Here is a 27897-nt window from a genome sequence, read left to right as displayed (position 1 = left end):
TTGATAATTGGTGGCCATATTGGATTGTGCAAATAAGACATATTTCCCAAACTAGGATTGCTTGGGACTTTTAGGATGTTGTTTTGGGGACCTTGTAGAAATGCATTGTGGTGAAATGTTGCAATGTGTTACAAGTTGAAACACAAGAGTGAAAAAATGGCCTAGATTGCCTGGACTACAGCACAGCCCTGGTTTATAAACCAGTAAATGTAGCTCAGATGTGACTTTTCAGGCTCAGCATAGCAGGATCATTACAAACTCGTATTCCTTAGAGTAATTACATTTATTTGATGAAGGTAGAAAATATATGTAAGGATTTGTGTGGAAATAAAATCATCAACAAACGATTAAAACATACACACATGGTACTATGCACCAACAAAACCAACAAAATAAACATTTGTTTACCTGGTTCAAAAGAATTGTACATCCAGTACAAAAATAATTTCAGAATGATTTCCACTTTTCATTATCTTATCCATGTTAACTGAATATTGAGGTATATCTATGTAGTGACACTTCAGGTCTTAGCAGGCACCAATTCACATGATATAATATCACAGATTTGACATCTGTACAATGTAATATAACATTCTCAAACAACCATATGTTACAGCTCAACACCGACAAGCCACAACCACACATCATATAAACCCACAAGAACTTTTAAAAGTGATATGAAACACATGGAATGTCTTTGTTTTCTTGAGACAGCATACACCTTGAATATGTTTTATACATAAGCATTTTGAAGTAGTACTTGGCATCATAAACATAACTTTGCGACATTTCAGTGACAAAAATGCATTAATCATGATTGTGCTATACTGGCATAAAGTGTGACCTGAGATTGTTTGGATACACAACAGGTCAAGTTTGTGCAGTAAACACAAAATCCCAAACCTGGACATCCTCCTGTGATGCATAAACATAGGTAAGAGTAGGCCATAGAGTATTGTATGATGTAGCCGTATATATCAGGTATTGCACAACAGTCATCATGTATATGGTCACAAAGAAATGGGCATTAATAAATCCCCATCAATTATACTAGTAATCAGTGTAGGCACATACATAAAAAAATAGGTATCTAAAAAAAAGAAAGATTTCCAGTTATTTTCCTTTCATGAATCAAGTTTGAAGCATATGTACAGCTAAGCTGACCTGACATCAGTGACCTCCAGGTACAAAATATAACTTTGTATCCTCTTTCTTCATGTGGTGTAACTCATGCAGTCGATCCTCAACAGATGTAATTTTGAGATTGTCAAAGTCAGCAAGGCCCCAAGAATCTGTTCCGAGTCCGACAAATCCACTTGTGGGGCTGCTAGGCACAGTGTGGTTAAACAGACTGTTCCCATTCAACATTCCAGATGCAACTGTGCCCTAGAAACATCAAATAACATTTTTATGAATATGGAACTTCCAAGTGGATTGTTTAATTTGCATTGTAAAGGTCATTAGGCTAAAAGCAGTAAAGGAAAGCTGGGCTGAGGACATTTAGCAATCCTAGCTAGTCTCCTTGTTTGTCAGGGCCCCGTTCCACAAACCAATCATAGCTCTAAGACCATCGTAACTCCCATACTTTTAATGCAGACTTACAACAGTCGTAGTGCTTGCTTTGTGGAACGGGGCCCTGCTCAATCCAAGTTTACTATGTGTGCCAATCCTGAATCTACCAGTTACTGATCACCCTAATTACAATCAGACAATATCTCAGTCTCATGGCATACAATGGTCAACACCTGCGCAAGAGCAGCAGAACATGGAATTAGTCACACCTTGAAGTCATCTCAAACACAGGACTGATGACTGTCACTCCACAACACAGACACAGGACTGATGGCTGTGTACTGTGGAAATAGTCACCTCACAACACAGACTGATGACTGTCACCGCTTACCACAGACACAGGACCGATGACTGTGTACTGTGGAAATAGTCACCCCACAACACAGACTGATGACTGTCACCGCTTACCACAGACACAGGACCGATGGCTGTGTACTGTGGAAATAGTCACCCCACAACACAGACTGATGACTGTCACCGCTTACCACAGACACAGGACTGATGACTGTGTACTGTGGAAATAGTCACCCCACAACACAGACTGATGACTGTCACCGCTTACCACAGACACAGGACTGATGACTGTGTACTGTGGAAATAGTCACCCCACAACACAGACTGATGACTGTCACCGCTTACCACAGACACAGGACTGATGACTGTCACCGCTTACCACAGACACAGGACTGATGACTGTCACCGCTTACCACAGACACAGGACTGATGACTGTCACCCCACACCACAGACACAGGACTGATGACTGTCACCCCACAACACAGACACAGGACTGATGACTGTCACCCAACAACACAGACACAGGACTGATGACTGTCGCCCCACAACACAGACACAGGACTGATGACTGTCACCCCACAACACAGACACATGACTGATGACTGTCACCCATCACCACAGACACAGGACTGATGACTGTCACTCCACAACACAGACACAGGACTGATGACTGTCACCCAACAACACAGACACAGGACTGATGACTGTCGCCCCACAACACAGACACAGGACTGATGACTGTCACCCCACAACACAGACACATGACTGATGACTGTCACCCATCACCACAGACACAGGACTGATGACTGTCACTCCACAACACAGACACAGGACTGATGACTGTCACCCCTCACCACAGACACAGGACTGATGACTGTCACCCCACACCACAAACTCAGGACTGATGACTGTCACCCCACACCACAGACACAGGACTGATGACTGTCACCCCACAACACAGACACAGGACTGATGACTGTCACCCCTCACCACAGACACAGAAATGATGGCTGTCACCCAACAACACAGACACAGGACTGATGACTGTCACCTCACAACACAGACACAGGACTGATAACTGTCATTTCACAACACAGACACAGGACTGATGACTGTCACTACTCAACACAGACACAGAAATGATGGCTGTCACCCAACAACACAGACACAGGACTGATGACTGTCACCTCACAACACAGACACAGGACTGATAACTGTCACTTCACAACACAGACACAGGACTGATGACTGTCACTACTCAACACAGACACAGGACTGATGGCTGTCACTCCACAACACAGACACAGGACTGATGACTGTCACCCAACAACACAGACACAGGACTGATGACTGTCACCTCACAACACAGACACAGGACTGATAACTGTCACTTCACAACACAGACACAGGACTGATGACTGTCACTACTCAACACAGACACAGAAATGATGGCTGTCACTACTCAACACAGACACAGGACTGATGGCTGTCACTCCACAACACAGACACAGGACTGATGACTGTCACCCCTCACCACAGACACAGGACTGATGACTGTCACCTCACAACACAGACACAGGACTGTTAACTGTCACCCCTCACCACAGACACAGGACTGATGACTGTCACTCCACAACACAGACACAGGACTGATGGCTGTCACCCAACAACACAGACACAGGACTGATGACTGTCACTCCACAACACAGACACAGGACTGATGACTGTCACCCCTCACCACAGACACAGAAATGATGGCTGTCACCCATCACCACAGACACAGGACTGATGACTGTCACTCCACAACACAGACACAGGACTGATGACTGTCACCCAACAACACAGACACAGGACTGATGACTGTCACCTCACAACACAGACACAGGACTGATAACTGTCACTTCACAACACAGACACAGGACTGATGACTGTCACTACTCAACACAGACACAGGACTGATGGCTGTCACTCCACAACACAGACACAGGACTGATGACTGTCACCCCTCACCTCAGACAAAGAAATGATGGCTGTCACTACTCAACACAGACACAGGACTGATGACTGTCACCCCTCACCACAGACACAGAAATGATGACTGTCACCCCTCACCACAGACACAGGACCGATGGCTGTCACTACTCAACACAGACACAGGACTGATGACTGTCACCCCTCACCACAGACACAGGACTGATGACTGTCACTACTCAACACAGACACAGGACTGATGACTGTCACCTCACAACACAGACACAGGACTGATAACTGTCACCCCTCACCACAGACACAGGACTGATGACTGTCACCCAACAACACAGACACAGGACTGATGACTGTCGCCCCACAACACAGACACAGGACTGATGACTGTCACCCAACAACACAGACACAGGATTTATGACTGTCACCCAACAACACAGACACAGGATTTATGACTGTCACCTCACAACACAGACACAGGACTGATCACTGTCACCCCTCACCACAGACACAGGACTGATGACTGTCACCCAACAAAACAGACACAGGACTGATGACTGTCGCCCCACAACACAGACACAGGACTGATGACTGTCACCCAACAACACAGACACAGGATTTATGACTGTCACCCAACAACACAGACACAGGATTTATGACTGTCACCCAACAACACAGACACAGGACTGATGACTGTCACTCCACAACACAGACACAGGACTGATGACTGTCACCCCACAACACAGACACAGGACTGATGACTGTCACCCCACAACACAGACACAGGACTGATGACTCTCACCCCACAACACAGACACAGGATTGATGATTGTGTAAGTCATAAAAAGCCTACTGTCCACAACAAATTTCAAACTTCTCAAGAGATTTCCATAAATTACGGAAGGATATCAGATGTGTTCCTCTGCCAGATGACTAGCCTTTTCACTCTCAACTATCAAATACAAAATATTTCAGCTTCATAAATCCAGAGCTTACTGAGGACAAGGGTATGTGAAGATTACAGGACACAACATACAGAGCTACCATACTTCACATCAGAATGACATCACCTGGAGAAGGAGTGACGTACCTTTACCATGAGTGACACCTTGTTCCAATCCGTCTCCACCTCGCCCAGCTCACCGCTTGTGATGACTGATGTTCGAGCTGCATTTGGGGAGAAAAATACGTAGGCAATATAGCAAAGGAATTGGTCTCACGGCTGTCCACTGGTCTATATTCATAGTATTTAACTTTTTCTAAGATACATGTATACATTTTAAGAATTTAGGTGATGTGTGTGGGGGCATTCTGTTGCGCAAGGTGCTACCACACCAAATTCAAACTACCGAGACATAAAGGGAAATAACACTGCATGTTTAGTGAAAAATATAATATAATTGATAATTAAGAGTTTTTAAATATTTATTCGCCTGTGGATAAAAGGATCATCTATAAGAAAATATAAATGCTTCTGTAAGTTAGTGTGCTATTTTCTTAGCAATTATTAAGTATGTCTGCGTTTACTATTTCTAACCTGCAGCGACATTCCATTGATGACGTCATGCAGCGCAATGACCATTTTGTGATGCCGGTAAAGAGGTGACAATGCAGATGAGGTGGTGAAATTAGGTTTGACGTTGCGTCCAAGATTATTGCACTTATATCATGTATATAGCGAAGTGCATGTAGGTGTGTGTGTCTGCTTGTACTAGTCCGGACTGATGCCGATTTTTAGTGCTAGCACACTAAGATACAGTAAGACACAGTATACTGATTCCGAGCTGACCAGTCTCTGTTTAGCCCCTTAATGCTGAGAGCCAGACAGGGTAAAAACAAGTACCAAGTTTTAACGTCTATTGGTATGACCCTGGACCTTCTTCTCTCCAGGCAGACGCTCTACCACTAGACCACGGAGGTGGTCGGTTACAATGCAGTGACGTCGTGTTTACAAAGAATGTTTTGGCACTACTCCCATTTGCAATAGCAGTCAGCAATATGTGATAATATTACTGAGTCAAACCAGCGGTTGATAGCATGAGCAAATGTAGGGGGCTGATGATACACAATCAGCCAGGTAAGAGATAGTTACACCGGATTACAATTAACTCTGTCCTAACAACAAGCATGAGGTTCTATGGACATACACAGCTCATGATCCTGACAGAGAAAAGAGAAATCATGATTAGGAACACACCTAGGTCATTGGCCAGGATGTAGCTTTTAGTTTGGGGGAAGACATATAGGAATATTCCCGTGGAGGAGAAGGCGTCACAGCCTCCCTTGTCGACCCGGGCAGCCAGGAACACGCCATTGGTTCCATTCACTCCGCCCAGTCGGACGTCCACCTCAGCGTATATATCGGTCCTGCACGGAACATCACAAATACACACATGATGAGCATCGGTTTAATTTACATCAAATAACTTCACAAATATATTTTAGGTGTCACTTTTTTCAAATTAAATAAATCTTAACCAAACAAATCCAAAGTGTGAGCACCTGTTGTGTGACTTCATTATCAAATGATCTTCAAATGTAAATGTTGAGGTAAACATAGTAGATGACATATCTATCACCTGTTCTCTCATTCATTACCATCTGAATATCATGTTTGACATATTTGACAATGGAAGAAAACCACATAATATAATTTGAGGCAAGTTTTTTCATGTTTCCTTATGTTCATAATTTACAACTGATGCTTTCCATCTAAATCATAGTTTTTATATAAATTATGATATATCAATATATTTATTCCAAATGAAAATTCATCAGTTTAGCTAAAATACAAAGAGAGCACAAATCATGCAGATTCACTTCAGCAACCAGTGATATAGCAACAATAGATGTTCTACCTTAGAGTACACCACAATTGTTAAATTGCTGCTATTGTAGACATATGCATTGCCATCTGTTCAGTTCAGCAACAGAGTGTGCTGTTGTGGCTGTACACGACTCTTGGCTACAGTCCAGCACTAGGTCACTCCACCGTCGCTGTTGTCGCTGCTGACTTTAGTTAACCTAAGCATATATCGTGATTTGTGAGCCTAATTCTACCCAGGTAGTATCAGATCTATGTCAAATGTCCCTAGTTCAGGAAAACAGACAGTACACATGTGCAGGGCTGTGAACAGTTGGGTGAATGCTGGAGTGGACCGAGTGGCAGGCCGACATCAGCACTACAGCATCCCATAGGAGGTGTCGGGTGGGGATCTAATCTTACCTAATTTGAAAATGGGTTGCAAAATTCCGTTCCCTATCAGTTTTGTTGTAAACAAATGAACTAAAAAGGTGTTAGCATTAAAGACAAAAACAAAGGACCCCCATCTCCATCATAGTCTGAATATCCCCAAAACTTTGTTTGCGAGCCAATGAATGACGTCAATCATGTAACCTGCTATGGCTTAAGCAATGGCTTAATTACCTTGGAGAAAAATTAAGCAAACATTTCCAATACGTGACTGACACAGGTTATAAACCGTGGGTCGACTCCTGCCATCATGTCCGTTCAACAGACAGCTTGCATTTTTCCTCAACCAAGCCGTTACATAGTCACAGTTAGTGAGTATGTTTTTGTGCTGTTTTTAGCCATATCTAAGCAATATCCTGGAGAGGTACAAAGCTACAGTTAGTAAGACTGTGTTATGATTGGTAAAATTAAACTGTAAGCTGCTGCTCAACTGTCGTACAATTGTGCAGTTCAACCTTGCACTTGCAATTCTACTTTCCTGTTAGGCCTATTACTATTACAGTTCACCTCATCAAGTTTTACTATCTTAAACTTGCAACTACAGCCACAGAGTTTTACTACAGCTAATCCCTTCAGTCATAACTGTCCCAGAGTAGGCGCTACAGTGAGAGGATTGAGTTTTACTACAGCTAATCCCTTCAGTTATAACTGAAACAGACCAGTTGGGAGATCCAAACATATATGTACTACATTTGCTACAGTTGAACACACCAGTTGGGAGATCCCTACATATATGGACTACATTTGCTACAGTTGAACACACCAGTTGGGAGATCCTACATATATGGACTACATTTGCTACAGTTGAACACACCAGTTGGGAGATCCCTACATATATGGACTACATTTGCTACAGTTGAACACACCAGTGGGGAGATACTACATATATGTACTACATTCACTACAGTTGAACACACCAGTTGGGGGATCCCTACATACAACATTTGCTACAGTTGAACACACCAACTATGAGATCCCTACATATATGTACAATATTCGCTACAGTTGAACGCACCAGTTGGGGGATCCCTACATACAACATTCGCTACAGTTGAACGCACCAGTTGGGAGATCCTACATGTATATACTACATTCACTACAGTTGAACACACCAGTTGGAGATCCCTACATATATGTACAATATTCGCTAAAGTTGAATGCACCAGTTGGGAGATCCTACATGTATATACTACATTCACTACAGTTGAACGCACCAGTTGGAGTTCCCCCCTATGGTAATGGGATAGTCTAGGTTTATGGGGCACCAGGCAATGGGCGCGGTGAGTACAACTTGTCTCATCACTTGACGGTGGGTGAGGTCGGAGGTATTGTGGACTTCAAAACACCCGACTTGCGGCACCAGGTTGAAGGGTTCCTCCTGCTCACGGTACACTGAGGAGACAAGCAGACATCGCACTTACCATCAGGAAGACCACGACCCACTTGCACAACGAGACCTTAGCACTACCGTACATCGATGTCAGAGGATGGGAATCACGATCGTTGTAGCACTAAGATCGCTTTGTACAAGTGGGTCCTGGACCTACATTACCTCCCTTACACTAACTGAAGCTTTCCATAAACAGGCAACTCTTTGTCTGAAGAAGAGAGTGCAAGAGAATACAGCGGAACCTGTCAAAATCACACTTAAATTGCCCACTAAACTGGATCAGTTATCACTCAAAGATCCTGGCATTTCTCAGTTGATTATAATGACACATTTATTTATATTTATATATTTATTGTTTGATGCCATAGTCAGCAATATTCCAGCTCTATGACGGAGGTGAGTTAATTATCAAGTCTCACAGAAAAACCATTGATCACAAGTAATGTACCATGACATCAAGGTACGACGAGATGCTTTCAACCAATCCACTTGATCCATTAGCTGCCTTTTGCTACAGGCCTAGGTTGCTGGGGACCGATTCTAACTTGGAATCTCTATGACTGTACAGCACAAGAACAGTGGCAGCCATATTGGAATACAATGACATCAACTTGTTTCAGCATCTACACATCTAAACTTTCTGTAACAAGTGTGTCTGTTATGACAGATTCCGTTGTATTGCAGATCAGAGCAGTGTACATAAACTCCACTTGGGAGAGAAGAATGGTTGTTTGCCAAGCAGCAGCAATAGAGAAAGGTGCAAAGCAACAGAGGTGACAGGCAGATATAGGGTAGTGTTGCGAAACTAGTATGCACCGAACAGGGTTAATAGGGAAGAAAGTAAACAAATGACACTAGTGTGAGTGAAAAGTGATCAGCTAAAGCATGGGATGTTCAGAACTAGCTGCAGTAACCATATCTCTGTGATGCTCCCTAACATCCATTTTGATAATACAGACACAGACATACAGGCTGTTTCATAGTGTATCCTCATAGATTCCTGAATTGGAACAGACTGCACTAACAACCCTACCGGCCATAATGTACATGAACCGCAATTCCATGAAAATCGAAACATGATTCACTTCCCAAAACCGTTGCCTTCAAATGTGTACTTATACCTTCGATCCTGCAACTTTCATTGTAGTTCTTGGGTTGAAATCATATTGAGTGGTGACTGATTTGTGCAAAGATATACTGCCACTGACTCGATTTCTACTTGGATCATATTTCAGCACAGTATGCTATTCAGTGACCCTTGCAGTAGCTCAGTTACTAAACAGAAACCTTATTTTCTTGATGGCAGTATTTAAACTGAGGTCTTAAAACCATGTAACCAACATCCAACCCAGGAATCAACAACAGATGGCCCCAGTATCAATACTTTTGGATACTATGGTACCTTCAGGGTTAATTATAACCAAGTATTGGTCAACCCTCTTTTACATGTTTTTTCACAGAATAGGAAGCCAATGTGTAATGACAGAAGATGACAAATTTTAGTTTTAAGTGGAATGCCTTCAGTTCTGACCACCATCATAGTAAAGCAGCTTAGTAAACTCGGTGTTGCATTCTAGAGATATTTGTCAACATGCATTGTAATAGGTTGACAATACTGAGCTACAGATACTTCGTGTGTTTTTGCACTCCAGATAACGATGAGAAAAACAACAAGGGAGATAACCCTGTCATGGGTGCCTTTTATCTTGTATCAATAACAACACAAGTCAGCACGTTAGTAAGAACTTAATTGATTTTGCAAAAATTAGATGTCAATTTAAAAAAACAATTTAAATTTTACTACAATTCATGTTAATTTCACTAATATCACAATGATTTCGCAATATGACATTTCACACATAACTACAGTCAATCACCGTTGTTTCAACTTTGATGTGTCGAACTTATGGTTGTCTCCAAGTAAAAGAATGGTCCCTGCGTATTCCTTTGGATGCGTCAAACCTCGGACAACTTGAAGTATTTACGTAGGTCCCTTCAACTTGGACACAACAGTGTTTGACTGTACCTATCATGTACAGATTGCCCCGAACACCCTGGCTGCTGAAGTGAATCTGGCACCGCCTCCTTCTTACCAGTTGTGTGTGCCAATGACATTAAGTGATATGTTCAGGCTCTCAGCTTGACACCACACCACGGGCTGAGCCAACACTTTCTGCCTCATCACCTTGTTGGATGCACCGTCCTGCGCAACCTCAAACACCCCCATTTGCTGGGCAAGGTTGTAAGGCTCCATAAAAATTTGATAGCCTAAATAATAGTAGGAAGAGGTATTCACATGTAAACTGGAGCTATGCCTAACTCAGGAGACTGACTGATGGGGACGTATTTGATACCTTTTGGAAACCATAACAAAGACAATTTAATGATGCAAAATAAAATCACAAAGAGCATGCATATTAAGATTCCAGATAAGTGTGAGCGAGTATGGTTTTACGCGGCTTTTAGCAATATTCCAGCAATATGATGACAGGGACACCGGGAATAGGCTTCACACATTGTACCCATGTGGGGAACCAAACCCGGGTCTTGAGCATGAAGAACGCTTTAACCGCTAGGCTACCCCAGAGGATAAGAACAAGAACAACAATTTCAACATTGGACCGAAAAATGTTCATTGAATCGGTAAGGGAGTTGGAATTTACATCGTTTTAAATAGCATCTCAGTCATGTCACAGAGCGTCAGCATGGAAGGAGGTAAGCCGTGGTCAGCCAGAAAGACAACATCATAAAAGTGATACAACTAATACTTCCAGTACAAGAAAGTGACGGGGCAATACATATTCTTTCAAAAATCTGACTTTGGTTGTTATGGCTTATATCCATTTGTCATGTTAATCAATGCTACAATATTTTGTTTCTCTAATTTACTTTTACTTTCTGTTATAGTGCTTTAAATTAAGGTCTGTTGAGACTGACAATCATCCTCATTTTTATTCCATACATTAGAACACTGTCCTGGCCACAAACAAAGAAATTTTGATTTAACTTTCTTCTATTTCTAGCCATGAGCTACATAACAGAAATGAGTTTTACCTTCAAAGTCATCTGTGTAGGGGAGGGGGAAGGGTTTGGAGGGGGGTGGGACAGTGTCAAACGCCCCCTTCTCCCCCACTTCAAGTGTGGTCAGGGTGTAGATTTCATCAGGGTTCAACTTGAGTGACGCCTTGCCGTTCACAATCTGCAGGTAGAACCAACATGACATAATGTGCATCTTCATCTTTTACTACAAACAGCTGTCTTAGTTAGACGGGAACTAATTATTAAGGTAATGTTTACTGCATATGTTTTATCTGTTGTCCAAGAATTCATGATGTCACAAACCTTGTTTGTTTGTTTAACGCTGCACTCAGCAATATTCCAAATATATGACGGCGGTCTGACAAATAATCAAGTCTGGACAAGACAATCCAGTGACCGTGATCATTAGCATTGATCCACACAATTGGGATACGATGACATGCATCCAACCGATCCTTGTTGTCGCCTCTTACAGCAAGCATGGGTTGCTGAAGACCTATTCTAACCAGGATCTTCACGGGTCTCTCAACAAACCTAACAGCTCTGAATATGAATATGTAAGTCCATTAAATATGAAAATGTACAAATACAGTATATTCACAACCCATCTGCTTCATTAAAAGTAATTTTAAATGCACCAATAGTTGCAGTGTTCCCGTTTACTGGTAATTACCAGTTTTTTACCGGTAAAATTAGGCTTACACCGGTAATTCATGTTACTGCCAGTCCCTGTGGACCAGCAAGTAAAGTACCTTATAAATCTTTGTTGTTGAACAAAACAAAGTCAGCTTGTCAGTTGCCATCTGGGTTTCCTCGTCTATTTCTAGCGCTATTAAATAACATTTCGCTTTGCTTCAAGGTTAAATATATATTTGCAGCGATTTAGTTTGAAATATAAAAAAAAAGAGAGTTGAAAGAATTAAAACCAGGTAATTTTCATGTTTTTTTCATTTGTTGAAAGTTGGGACAGACAAAAATTTGGGGGGACTGGTAATTTTTAGAGTTGCTAGTACTGGTGGACTGGCAGTTTCAAAAGCCTGCAGGAACACTTATCAAAAATTATATAACTAATCATAACAAAATGGGGGTAAATCCCAAATTAGATATGACTGATGTGAAGTCATGTCATTGAACCTGCAACAAGAGAGGAACTGTACGAGTACTGCACAGAACATCTTGCAATAGACAGGCAGCAGCTAGGGATAGGGTTCCATGTAGCAATGGCAAATTTCATATCGAGACCATTAGACTGTATAAGTTTAGACTGCATTGAAACATGACATGATAGATAGCATGGGTGTGAAATAAACTGGCAAGTGTTTCACTCCTGGTGTATCTATGTAGAGAGCGGGGTGTTTGATCATAAAAATAATACAGTTTCAGTGCCTTAATTTGGACTTGAGACTCCTCTAGTAGGACATGTATGTTTGGGTCAATAGGAAAGTGAGGAAGATACTGACCGGGAGGGTCTTCTGTTTCTCGAAGAACACGTCGGCTTCAGCTCCGAAGCTAGGCTTGCTGTACCACACGTTGAGGGCAGACAGAGCCGCCTGTAATGAGGACAGAGGATCTTCCTTCAGCTGGACACACCCTGCATCCTTACATCTGTGTAGACCCCTCCCCGAGTCACTGCCCAAATACTCAAACACCGGCTGGTTTCCTTATACAAATACTGATTACCTCAAGGATTCCCTTTAATTTTTAGAATGATGTGCTGATAATATTAACTGAGCACACTGTCCTTGATTCCATCTCATTAAAAGTCCCCTTTGGAGCCCAATAAACTACATCCCCAGTGTTCTCTTACTGCTGTGCAGAAGGTCATGCTCCATGCATATAATGTGCCAAGCACTCAAGTCTAGCAAGGATGCTTATAAATTTGGTATTCAAGTTCCCCTTATGATGACATTACACCAATACAATGTAACTACAAACTGGAATCAATTATTATTATTATTATGACACATTTAGCTGATAAGACAGCATTCATTTCAAACATGCAGTAACATTTTTCTCACATCAAAATAACTCACACCTTCTAATAACATAAAAAATAATAATACAGTCCTCATGCACAAAAGTTCCAAAATAGAATGTACTCAATCACACATTCTTGTATACTTTATCAACAGAAATATTTCTAGAAGGTTCTTCCCAAAGCCATCACCAAGTCCACACGAGTTCCACATCTATGACAAGTTTGGCTTACTACCACGACCTACTTACAAAACTGGCTTTAAAATGCATGATGACCTCTGTGGCGGTGACGTTGTATGGTAATATGGGAGGTCGGATACAGAACGAGTGTCTAAATGTCTGACATAAAATAGACAGTGTTAGAGAACGTAAGACAACAAGGTGACACAGCACTAATGGAGGACACCACACAGGATACAGGATCTTAGCGGCACTTCGCTTACAGGAATATCTTCATCATCAAGGGACAATCCATAAACAAAATTTGGTCAAAATCATAATTTTCTAAAAGATACAATATCAAATGTCCAGGGCTGCATGTTGTCACTATCCGACTAGCTTGAGTCTGTTTGTCTAGTTTCCAAGGTATCCCGAAGTCTTTATATGTTATCACAAATTGGAAAAGTAAATGTGTCAGATCAGTTCGTCCCTGGATTTCCACACACATATTTTTAGGGAAAATTTTTTATGATTTTGAAAATATTTTCCCTATAGTTCATAATTTACCCTCACTGTACTGGAACGGAACAAAAGTGAAAACCACAAATGGTCTTTGGCTAAAGTAGATGTATAAAAATAATATAAAACTAGAAATGTCCCTTCAGATCATGAAGGTGTTGCAAGGCATGTACAACCAGCAACCAGGCTCATTAGAGCATCGATTATGTTTTATTGTTTTCTAGAATATAATTAGATGCATTTCAGGAGAGAAAATGTATCTTCACACAACACAGTGGCATCTGTGAATGAGTATGTGAGTTCAGTATTGAAGGAAACCTACTTTTTCATGCCACATGGGCACCAGCTACAGACAGTATCAAGCTATGTTCAGTGACTGTTTCCCCTGTATGAAGCATGGTGTTAAGCCCTGTGTGCCAGTGTGGTACCACCAGTCAGTACTGCCTCACCTTCACCTGGTACAGATCAGTCACTTACAAAGCTGCCCTTGAACTCAATGTCCACCGTGGTTGCATTCACATTGTATGGCGGGAGAGCCGGCCGAATACACAGGGAGTGGTCATGACTCTGATAACACAAGACTTCATACAACAGCCAGGCATGGGGGTATTGGGAGGAGGTGTACTCCAGTGAAGCCTTCAGCGGGATTATGATGGCCTTTGCCAGTGACTGAATGTTGTTTTGTGCCACAGTCAGGATTATTACAGCTTTGTCATGGCAGATAACACACCAGTCAAGATCATGGGTCAGGCATGATGCTACAGAACCAGGCAGGTGACGCATCCTCATCAGTCAGCCTTTACGACAAGCATGAGATACTGGCACCTACTCCTCTCTTGAATCCCCAACATTCAAAATGATGCATTTGCAAAGTTGGATTATACACTTTGAGAACTGTTTGAGGGAAGAATTAATTATCTTGCCAATAGCCAAAATACCAAACAAATGAAAGCAAAATATTACTTCAAATCTGTGTAGGTCTATGTAAGATGTTTTCAAGTTACATTGTCTTAGATAATTAAAAGAATATATTAAGATATATTTCATACATTTATCATGTTTTTGTTAACAGAATGAGTTTAACTTATTTACCGATATTAACAAAAGTTACTGGGAACCTCCCATGTAATTATAGTAATTTATTTACTGATTAATTGATAATCCCATAACCATGGTAACAAACCAATACCAACCATGGTTTCTATGACGATAGTGAGGTCCTTCCCATCAGGACTGACCAGACCCACGTAGCTACCCCCTGTCTCCAGTTTCCCCACCCCGGCGCCATGACGGAGGTACTTCCATCCTATCTCTGTAAACTGGGTCGTGTGAGCTGAAACACAGGATGATCAATCTGATGAGGGTGTTGTCTTAGGATCTTGTAGCAAAATGGGGAATCAGAGTATTCCCCTCATTAATATACTTACCCTGACACTACAGTATGCAATATTCCTTCTTGCTTTGTTTTATAACAGTGTAAAACAAGAATCACCGAAACACGCCCTCCAACCACCACAGATACCTTGACACAAAGATCATATTATTCAAACTAATGTAGCAGGGCCTGGAGTCATCCCACAGATGACATCCTTACATTGTCAGCCTCCTGACGGGGTTAACCTCTTTGGTCATGTGGACGAGGCGTCCGACCTCTGTTCAGAAGGTCCGTGGTTCGAATCCCATCATGGGATTCGGAAATGTTATAGATTATAGAATGTCTACATAGACCCCCCTCCTGGTCTCTACCTGTAATCCATATCGGACTCTGTACTACATAGTTCCCCCTCCTGGTCTCTACCTGTAATCCATATCGGACTCTGTACTACATAGACCCCCCTCCTGGTCTCTACCTGTAATCCATATCGGACTCTGTACTACATAGACCCCCCTCCTGGTCTCTACCTGTAATCCATATCGGACTCTGTACTACATAGACCCCCCTCCTGCTCTCTACCTGTAATCCATATCGGACTCTGTACTACATAGTTCCCCCTCCTGCTCTCTACCTGTAATCCATATCGGACTCTGTACTACATAGTTCCCCCTCCTGGTCTCTACCTGTAATCCATATCGGACTCTGTACTACATAGACCCCCCTCCTGGTCTCTACCTGTAATCCATATCGGACTCTGTACTACATAGTTCCCCCTCCTGGTCTCTACCTGTAATCCATATCGGACTCTGTACTACATAGTTCCCCCTCGTGGTCTCTACCTGTAATCCATATCGGACTCTGTACTACATAGACCCCCCTCCTGGTCTCTACCTGTAATCCATATCAGACTCTGTACTACATAGACCCCCTCCAGGTCTCTACCTGTAATCCATATCAGACTCTGTACTACATAGACCCCCCTCCTGCTCTCTACCTGTAATCCATATCGGACTCTGTACTACATAGACCCCCTCCTGGTCTCTACCTGTAATCCATATCAGACTCTGTACTACATAGACCCCCTCCTGGTCTCTACCTGTAATCCATATCAGACTCTGTACTACATAGACCCCCCTCCTGCTCTCTACCTGTAATCCATATCGGACTCTGTACTACATAGACCCCCTCCTGGTCTCTACCTGTAATCCATATCAGACTCTGTACTACATAGACCCCCCTCCTGGTCTCTACCTGTAATCCATATCAGACTCTGTACTACATAGACCCCCTCCTGGTCTCTACCTGTAATCCATATCGGACTCTGTACTACATAGACCCCCTCCTGGTCTCTACCTGTAATCCATATCGGACTCTGTACTACATAGTTCCCCCTCCTGGTCTCTACCTGTAATCCATATCGGACTCTGTACTACATAGACCCCCCTCCTGGTCTCTACCTGTAATCCATATCAGACTCTGTACTACATAGACCCCCTCCAGGTCTCTACCTGTAATCCATATCAGACTCTGTACTACATAGTTCCCCCTCCTGGTCTCTACCTGTAATCCATATCAGACTCTGTACTACATAGACCCCCTCCAGGTCTCTACCTGTAATCCATATCGGACTCTGTACTACATAGTTCCCCCTCCTGGTCTCTACCTGTAATCCATATCGGACTCTGTACTACATAGTTCCCCCTCCTGGTCTCTACCTGTAATCCATATCGGACTCTGTACTACATAGACCCCCCTCCTGGTCTCTACCTGTAATCCATATCAGACTCTGTACTACATAGACCCCCTCCAGGTCTCTACCTGTAATCCATATCAGACTCTGTACTACATAGACCCCCCTCCTGCTCTCTACCTGTAATCCATATCGGACTCTGTACTACATAGACCCCCTCCTGGTCTCTACCTGTAATCCATATCAGACTCTGTACTACATAGACCCCCTCCTGGTCTCTACCTGTAATCCATATCAGACTCTGTACTACATAGACCCCCCTCCTGCTCTCTACCTGTAATCCATATCGGACTCTGTACTACATAGACCCCCTCCTGGTCTCTACCTGTAATCCATATCAGACTCTGTACTACATAGACCCCCCTCCTGGTCTCTACCTGTAATCCATATCGGACTCTGTACCATAGACCCCCTCCTGGTCTCTACCTGTAATCCATATCGGACTCTGAACTACATAGTTCCCACTCCAGGTCTCTACCTGTAATCCATATCGGACTCTGTACTACATAGTTCCCACTCCAGGTCTCTACCTGTAATCCATATCGGACTCTGTACTACATAGACCCCCTCCTGGTCTCTACCTGTAATCCATATCGGACTCTGTACTACATAGTTCCCACTCCAGGTCTCTACCTGTAATCCATATCGGACTCTGTACTACATAGACCCCCTCCTGGTCTCTACCTGTAATCCATATCGGACTCTGTACTACATAGTTCCCACTCCAGGTCTCTACCTGTAATCCATATCGGACTCTGTACTACATAGACCCCCTCCTGGTCTCTACCTGTAATCCATATCGGACTCTGTACTACATAAACCCCCTCCTGGTCTCTACCTGTAATCCATATCAGACTCTGTACTACATAGACCCCCCTCCTGGTCTCTACCTGTAATCCATATCGGACTCTGTACTACATAGACCCCCTCCTGCTCTCTACCTGTAATCCATATCAGACTCTGTACTACATAGACCCCCCTCCTGGTCTCTACCTGTAATCCATATCGGACTCTGTACTACATAGACCCCCTCCTGGTCTCTACCTGTAATCCATATCAGACTCTGTACTACATAGACCCCCCTCCTGGTCTCTACCTGTAATCCATATCAGACTCTGTACTACATAGTTCCCCCTCCTGGTCTCTACCTGTAATCCATATCGGACTCTGTACTACATAGACCCCCCTCCTGGTCTCTACCTGTAATCCATATCGGACTCTGTACTACATAGTTCCCACTCCAGGGTTCTACTGCTGTCATCAGCCCATCTCGGAAGAATGGCAGAGCTTGGTAGTAGCTGGCGATCAGGTTCCATGAGATGGTGCTGAAATTACATCAATAGAATAAAATGTACAAACAGAACTAAAATGCTCTGTGTTCAAATGTAAGATTATTTTACACTTGTTTACTTGAAAAAAAGCTTAGAAACAATTAATGATTAATATTATACGAACATATCTTTGAAGGATTATGAGTATACTGCAGCTTTTGAAAATCACGCTAGTCAGCTGGCCTGAGACTACTAATTTGTGCTGAGGGCAAATAAATCCCAGTGATGATGACTAGAAGCATTTGAGGGCTATAATTCTTTGCCAGTGCTCAATGGTTTGACTTGACTTCAAATCAGTCTACTGGGACAATCAATAGCTACTGACTCTGAGGACAAGCGAAATAAGGTAAGCCCTCATCCTCTTGACTGGTTTATAAACAAATTCCAAGGCTGATACTGTACGGCTGATGAATAGGAAATGATTAATGAAGTTCTGTATCTTTATTTAATATCATTTTTAAGTAACCCACCTTGTCATGAATCCATTCACATAATTTTGATTTAGAATCTGAAAAAGATACACATCCATCAGTGAACATTGAAAGTTCTACATTTTAGGTTGCTTGACCTAATCATAAGATTCTGTGTAAGTGAGGGAATGCCATTATATGTACTAAGTCAGCAATACTTTATTTATATCATGACTAAGAATCAAATCAACTTTGGACCAATCTGGTAATTGACAGCTTGTGTTCGTGTATTTGAACAAGTCAGTTAGTTTTGTGTATTGGCAGAATGTATAGATATGAATGTAGATATGCAACACTGTCTGTTTCAAATGTTGTGATACTTGTATTCATGTATGGTATCCAGGTGACAATCTGACTACTTTCATGCTGTAAATGTGCAACTGCACCTGAGACGTACCCGGGCCCAGCATCCGCCGCCGACGTTGTCATTGAAGGTGCTGAAGTCTTCTGATGACCACAGCTGCTTGCCCGTCTGCATGGAGGCTGTGGTGGTCAAGGTTCCCGGGTAGTGAGTTCTACCAACCACATTAGAAATATGGAGATGTTGGACTCATTTCATTTCTTGTGGTTTTATAAGACTAATATTTAGGAGGCAACAAAATAATGAATGTTCGTTTGTTTGTTTAATGTCGCACTCAGCAATATTCCTGCTATATGATGGCAGTCTGTAAATAATTGAGTCCGGTCCTGACAATCAATTATGACTGATATCATAAGCATCAATACACACAATTGTTATACGATGACATGGATCAACCAAGTCAGCGAGACTGACCACCCAATCCCATTAGTCACCTCTTATGTCATGCATAGTTGCTTCTTATGACAAGCATTGGTTGCTAATGAAGACCTATTCTAACATGGATCTTCACGGGTGCAAAATTATTGTTTTCAAAAATGGAACGAAAAACAGTAGTTAAGTGAGTAAACATATTCCAGTTATGGTACATCATAGCATATTAGACAAGCCAGGGCCAGGCAAAACAGTGGTCGACAGCATGAACAACCATTCATGCATTGTGCCCATTGATCCACTGGAGACAGGATCATACAAGACTGCTCCATTTATTTCATGGGTCATATTGCAGTACTCATAGTGTAGCACAGATCACCAACATATCGGCAGAGCAGATCAAGGTTTTCAAGGTATACAGTCCAAGAAAGAAACTTTGGAACTGGACTACACACAATGTTTTGTTTGTTGTTTAACACTGCACTCAGCAGTATTCCAGCTATATGACGGCAGTCTGTAGATAATCAAGTCTGGACCAGAGAATCCAGTGATAGACATCATGAGCTTGATCAACTCAATTGGGATACGATAATATGCCAACCCTGATAGTCACTGCTCATGACAAGCATAGTCGCTTTGTACGGCAAGCATGGGTTGCTGAAGACCTATTCTACCCAAGAACTTCACGGGTCAGAAAACCTCTCACAGCATACTTCTTTTACATCCTCCAGATTACACAACAACCCCAGCGTGTCACTCCTCACCCTATATAGTCAATGGCACGAGCAAGCTCTGAATCCTTGAGCATATCTTTGGCAATGCCCCATCCTCCGTCAGCTGCCACCATACGGACATTGCTCAGGCCATTGTCATCCAACACCTTTCTTAGAGTCTAAACAGAGGGAAACATTTCAAATTTCAATGGATTGTCCACAAATCAGTAAAAATAAAGATAATTGCTTCTCAGTCAATGATTTTTGAAAACCTGGGGCTGAACATGCTCTATTATCTAGTGCATTTTATGTCCATTCTATTATGATACTACTCTGGACAACCCATTCGCCACCATAGCTGCATTCAGGAAGTGATGTTGCCAGTTCCATCTCTCTTACCACACTACTTTAGCAGAGAATTTCTCTTACTCGTGATCTTGAATTTAACAGCCAATCAAATGCAACTTCTTAAGGGGAGTTTGGGATTGACATACATTCCAAACCACCAGATACATTCAGTCACCTTGTAAGTCAAACAAATTCTAATCCAGAAATTCACCAGATTCATGTCTACAAAATAACTTTTAGTAACTAGTCGTACTCCATATAGAGTGTGAGACCGGGGACAGCTTACCTTGATGTAGGTGATGTCATAGTTCCTTTCATTCCACACCTGCATACACAGAAACAGGAATAACACCCAAACCATGGATCAGTATTTATCACAGAACTTCAACAAAGCAATTTGTTTAGAGAATGGAATTATAAAAATACCTCATTTATTGAATTTGAAGTTTTAAATTTTGCTGAAGTTCTTTTTTTTTTTTAATTCAGAGGTATTATGACATTGTATTTATAACTTTGCATTCAATGCAATAACGCATAACTAATATTAAAGCTTCTTTTTTTATAGGTCTTGTTATAAGAGAAATACAAGTAACTGCTTCAAAGCCTTCACATACAATATGAATTGGGATTTATTTTCATTTCAGTTTACGATTTTACTAATGTAAGCTAAAACATTTGGGCCAAATATCGGCCTCCGAGGAGATTTAATATTGTTCCCCACATTACTGAATCCTAGCTTTATAATTTGTCATATTTTGTCCCACCAATATGTTTGGAAAACAAAATGGTGATTCTGATAAATAAATAATCAATTTATTGTGCTCTTAAGACAATATTTTTCTCAAAATAAGTCATATAAGAAAACTCTTGAAACTGACAGAGTAGCCCAACTTCATTAATTAAAAATGCAACCAAGATATCCTCCGACGGTAGCAATATTGTCTGTACTGAGGACCTACCCCAATAAAGTCGAGGGTGAGATTGTAGTATTTCTTGGCTCCTTGGACCCACTTCAGGATGTAGGTGGCGGTCTGCACGGGGTTCGTGTACGGGCTGCGTGTCCCGGCCCCAACCCAGCCCGGGAAGGTCCACGGAAGACCATACAACTTGATGTTGGGGTTGCGCTGGAACAGGGCAGATTACATACAGCCTTCCACTTTTACCTAGAGCTTATATATATCTTATATCATGTATATAGCAGTCTCTTTTTAAACGTTGTAAAGACATTTACTATCAAACTATCAAACTCAAACGTCTTGTGAACAGCTAAGATGAATGAGCTACATTCACACAGGTAGTTGCTAAGCAACCTTGTGAACAGCTAAGATGAATGAGCTACATTCAAATAGGTACAGTTGCTAAGCAACCTTGTGAACAGCTAAGATGAATGAGCTACATTCACATAGGTACAGTTGCTAAGCAACCTTGTGAACAGCGAGACTTGCTGAGACCCATTGTTGTGAACAGGTATTACTATAAAGAGTCTAGAGTGAGTTGATTTGGCTTAACACTGCTTCGAACAGACTCTCTGTCATATCATGGCATGTCAGCTTGATGTGGAAAGAAAAGTCAAGAGAAATTAGTTATCATCCATAACATGCCACTTCCTGTTTCTCCAACATGTAACTTATTTAAGGTCAGGTGAAATGGGGTTTAGTGTCGAATCCAAGTGTGTGTGTGGCTGCTTGTACTAGTCCGGACTGATGCCGATTTTATAGAGCTAGCCCAGTAAGATACCATGACGCAGTTTAACATGAATACCCCACTCAGACACAGTATAATGACCAGTCCTTGTTTTAGCCCCTTAATGCCGAGCGTCAGACAGGGTTACAAGTACCATCCGGGGATCCGAGCAGACGCTCCACCACTAGAGCACAGGGGCAGTCATAACTTATTTAAAGTCTTTTCATTTGCAATATCAACTAGGCAACTAGTTTTCTTCCCAAATGTTGTAAATTATACATACAATCAATTATGGTAATAGTTTGTACTTGAATCATGACTTTATTTTCTCACTGACCTTCTTGGCCTCCAACATGAGCCACCACTCGTATCCTCTCTCATAGTTCTCCTCCCAGCTGTTGTGCATGTGGGAGGACTCGGTGCCATCTACAACACAAGGCTACATACATCACATCTTAAATACAGGCAGGTCATCTAAGTATTACCACCCACGTGTACAGTTACCATACACGTCATATGAGGCCCAAACCTCGGTGTGTTCTATGGGGTTTTGTGTTCTCTATCCGACATTAACCTAGTCAATAGTCATGTTGTGTTCTCTATCCGACATTAACCTAGTCAATAGTCATGTTGTGTTCTCTATCCGACATTAACCTAGTCAATAGTCATGTTGTGTTCTCTATCCGACATTAACCTAGTCAGTAGTCATGTTGTGTTCTATATCCGACATTAACCAAGTCAGTAGTCATGTTGTGTTCTCTATCTGACATTAACCTAGTCAGTAGTCATGTTGTGTTCTCTATCCGACATTAACCTAGTCAATAGTCATGTTGTGTTCTCTATCCGACATTAACCTAGTCAGTAGTCATGTTGTGTTCTCTATCTGACATTAACCTAGTGAATAGTCATGTTGTGTTCTCTATCCGACATTAACCTTGTCAGTAGTCATGTTGTGTTCTCTATCCGACATTAACCTAGTCAATAGTCATGTTGTTCTCTATCCGACATTAACCTAGTCAATAGTCATGTTGTGTTCTCTATCCGACATTAACCTAGTCAATAGTCATGTTGTGTTCTCTATCCGACATTAACCTAGTCAGTAGTCATGTTGTGTTCTCTATCCGACATTAACCTAGTCAGTAGTCATGTTGTGTTCTCTATCCGACATTAACCTAGTCAGTAGTCATGTTGTGTTCTCTATCCGACATTAACCTAGTCAATAGTCATGTTGTGTTCTCTATCCGACATTAACCTAGTCAATAGTCATGCTGTGTTCTCTATCTGACATTAACCTAGTCAGTAGTCATGTTGTGTTCTCTATCCGACATTAACCTAGTCAGTAGTCATGTTGTGTTCTCTATCCGACATTAACCTTGTCAGTAGTCATGTTGTGTTCTCTATCCGACATTAACCTAGTGAATAGTCATGTTGTGTTCTCTATCTGACATTAACCTAGTCAGTAGTCATGTTGTGTTCTCTATCCGACATTAACCTAGTCAATAGTCATGTTGTGTTCTCTATCCGACATTAATCTAGTCAATAGTCATGTTGGGTACCAACATCCTGAAATATTTATTTGGCAGTTTTTATCAAGGGCTGGAGTCAACTTGATCACAGGACGACTTTTAATCTTGGGGTTTTCCACAATTTCTAGTTTGGGCCAATTCTGTCATGCTGATAAAAAGTACCAATGTGCATAGTCAGGGATATCACGTAAATGATGACAACGATGACAGTACAATGACTTTAAATTTTAGTTTCTCAATAATTGTGTATATGTCTCCCCTGAACTGTATTATGAAGGGCATGTGACATATTGTCCAATAAGGAGAAGAAATAACACATCTTCATGTTTTATAATGCTTATGGCGAAAGTGCATGTAAAATGCAGATTCCTATTTAGCAGGACAAATGTTGTTGACATGTGTTTAGCAAGGACTAGTGACAGTTATCCTGGAGACATTTGCAACACTGTAAATGTAAGGACAGGGAGTGTGTAAAGTTCAAGTCAAACAAACCTGTACTCTGTGCATCTCCTCCTATTTCAACTTTAAGGATCTGCAGAGAAGCTCCGAAGTTGGGCTACAAGAAATCAAATAGTGTATGAGCATATGTACTAGCAACTGTGGCAATAATGGCTGAAGGAAAAAGCTTCATTTGAGACCATAATTATATTTGGCATGTTATGTAACACATCTTTGTCGCGGTTCACAGTAAACAGTTGTGTTGAGGAGCACAAAATGTAATCACTTCCATATTTTGTTTCAGTAAGATTAACTATCAACTTATGATCAACTTCTGAACATGTTGAAACCATTAGCATGCAAAGAACAAAAAAAATATTTTAGGAAAAACCCCAAAAAGAACAACATACCAGCAAATCCAGTCATAAAGGAAATATTTATAGCTGCTAACTATGTATGGTGTCTATGTATTCAATGTCAGTTGCTTGAACGTCTGAAGTCAGGTCATTGCAGATTATATCTTATATGTCATTCGGTATACCTTGAAAAGATAGTCCAAGATTTCATCTCTTTGCTTTTCAGGGTAGTTCACCAATAGCTTTGATGTTGCCTGAAAATTTAAAACGTATATAGTAACAATATGAAAACATAATCAAAATCAACAAAACGATCTCAACAAATCAATAAACAGCTGATACCATTGTCATAGCATCATACAACTTGTGTCCAAGCTGCACTTGGTCTCATCTCTAACATTGTCTTAATACGCACACACAAAAAGTCATCAAAAAACAACATCTGAAGTCTCAATGTCTGTCACATATATTATAAGTTATAGCAGCATAACGAGGGGTACATGTGGTTACATGCCTTCCGTGTTGTTATATACCACGAGCTGGATAATCAGGTATCTCCTTAGGCATTAATGCTTATTTTAACATTATTGCATTGAATGTGATGTTGAAAAACCTCTGAATTTAGGAAAATAAGTACTAATTAAAAACTCTGAATTTTGAACAAAATAACTAAATAAATATATTTCCAAATTTGCCTGCCCAATCCTAGATATAAATCCCTGCTGAAAAGTGTACGATTTAAGGCTGTGTCTTTACTGTAATATTACATAACTATGAACACTGAAAGATGAAGGTCATTTTACATTAATTTGTGAAGCGTCCACTGCTGTATAGGCTAAATACTGAGCAACTACATAAGGCACCCTAGCCACGTGATCTACACTTTCTTGCGCAATTAATCAAATAAGAGCACTTTAGAAGTTTGAAACTATTAATTATTTAAGTTTGTATTTATAGAAAGTCCACAAAACAAGGAATTATGATACTTTTCTCTTTGATCCTAATGTAATATAGGCCTATATGCTCGTGCAGGTATTCTGCGGTAGGTTTGCATGTGTTGGGGCCATGCAGTTGCCTTATACAGCATAAATTGTCTGTCAGTTCACACGAAACGTGTATTTGGCAAGGATGTACCACAATCGGTGTGGTAAGTAAACTATCATAACATCACTGCTCTGGCCAACCACTCCCCCTCCCCCTTTTCAGTAACACTGTACCTGTTCAGGTACAAATAAAGTCAACAGTACACTGTAGACCTACCCCGCCTCCGCTGAGGCCGCCAATTCCATCAAACTGTCTTTCTAGTCCAACAGAGTCATCAAATATTACAACACCGGCTGAAAATTCCACGAAAATCGCAACAGTAACAAACGCGAGCGTTGTGTAAAACGTCATCTTCGTGGACTGAATACAGCAACTGAACTGTTCTTGGATTTCAGTATGACAAGACGGAGTCACATGATGAATCGGCCTTGACCTTATGCTTGGTCAAATTATATTTTCGTATGATTTACGTTATGTCCTTTTGAAAATATCTGAGGGAGGAAGTTGATAAATCAAACATTATGCATGCTATTATGGTATTGTTGCGAGGTTTCGAGTTTCATTAGTATGGATTATGTAAACTACACTGTTCTACTTCTTGCGGCTATTAAATAAATGTCTACTTTAAACGCGGGAATTACGAACTCATGATTTAGCATACAAAATATCTGTACCTGAAATGACAATAGAACACTTTTCTTGCTTAAATTCTGGATCTGTTCTGACATGAATTTAACTATGCATACAGATCGAGCCAATGACCTGACAATACTGTACGCCCCCTTCACATAATCTAATCGCAGCCGACATGAAGGGCAACAGCTAGGGCATACTTGAAGATATCACGTACCGTAAATACTCGCATAAATAATAATGTTGGTTGTAAATAAATTTGCTACAGCTTGGTTTTCATTTCTTTGAAAACACAGCCCTTATTTGTGTCTGAAACACGAACGATGACAACGTTTAAATGTATTTTGTATATATTTTGTACATCAAAATAATGTCGAAATATAAAAATTAACTTGCGTTTCGAAAAAGGTCACAGATACATTTAGCGCACATAAGGGGAGCCTTGTGTTCGTTGTTTGTTTATTTGTTTGTTGTTTAACGCCGCACTCAGCGACTGACGTCATGAGCAATCTATTTATTTCCGATATATTTTTAGGTATCATTTAATCGACCTTGATAAAATCAAATCAGGAATAAATAGTAAAACGGTGCCTCGTAAAGCATCGCCTCTTACAGCAAGCATGCGTTGTCGAACACCTATTCTAAGCCGGATCTTCACGTGTTTAATATACCTGATGATTAACCAGTAATGGCCCAATACAACCGTGCCCGATCTCTACCTTGTTTCAGAACAGCATAATTGTACAATGTCAAAATCATGGTCATGAGGTGTATGTACGGTCGTTTGTGATATGAGATGATGATCATATCACTTTGACCAACTAACGCAGCTAGGGTAACATTCGTTTGTTATCAAAGGTCATCACATTACAAAGAAAATGATAACCTAATGTAAATGCGTATACGGCACGTGGGCCTCCACGTTGCATCACCACACTTACGCCTTGTGTGTGGTACGCTGTACAGGTGGAGAAACTACTACTTGTATGTGTGTAGGAGCAAGTGTGGAGACTGAAGAGTGCAGCGAATATCTGAAGCAGGGGTTCATTCATACACTACTGACAAACTATATACAGGGAAACTAATGAGAAGAGTGTAGCTATCGTTGATGCATACATTTACAATAACGTGGCGTTGCATCTGAACGCGACATCTAATTACAATGGCATTTCACTTCATGCACGAACAGCACGTAAAGCACGTGAACACAGGCGCCAAAGTGTGTGCGCCCAATCACTGAAGCAATTGAGCTCAGAACGAGAAAAAGCTCTAAAATGCCTCCGAGACAGTATCTCATTGAACAGACAAAA

At 41.4% G+C, this 27897-nt stretch overlaps 1 protein-coding gene across 2 annotated transcripts; it reads right to left on the bottom strand.

The window, feature by feature from the left end:
* Positions 1-268: 268 nt before the first annotated feature.
* On the bottom strand, positions 269-26389 carry LOC124116744 (galactocerebrosidase-like). 2 transcript variants are annotated; one of them, XM_046478231.2, is made up of 18 exons: positions 26171-26389; positions 25096-25164; positions 24609-24672; positions 22928-23016; positions 21867-22031; positions 21194-21232; positions 20611-20738; positions 19511-19628; positions 19114-19151; positions 18513-18637; positions 15381-15520; positions 14665-14754; positions 12993-13082; positions 11548-11692; positions 10587-10761; positions 6048-6217; positions 4941-5017; positions 269-1386 (listed from the first exon to the last, which is right to left on the bottom strand). In XM_046478231.2, exons 1-18 carry the CDS (start codon positions 26303-26305, stop codon positions 1171-1173), a joined length of 2073 nt encoding a protein of 690 aa, XP_046334187.2. In that variant the 5' UTR covers positions 26306-26389; the 3' UTR covers positions 269-1170. The 2 variants fall into 2 exon arrangements, with proteins under 2 accessions (XP_046334187.2, XP_046334180.2); XM_046478224.2 differs by lacking the exon at positions 10587-10761 and adding an exon at positions 8318-8495.
* Positions 26390-27897: the final 1508 nt, after the last annotated feature.

This window comes from Haliotis rufescens, unplaced genomic scaffold (assembly GCF_023055435.1).
Source record: "Haliotis rufescens isolate VD_foot unplaced genomic scaffold, xgHalRufe1.0.p SCAF_12, whole genome shotgun sequence".
Lineage (NCBI taxonomy): Eukaryota > Metazoa > Mollusca > Gastropoda > Lepetellida > Haliotidae > Haliotis > Haliotis rufescens.
Note: the sequence above shows the minus strand (reverse complement) of the source record. Positions and strands in the feature narration are given on the sequence as shown.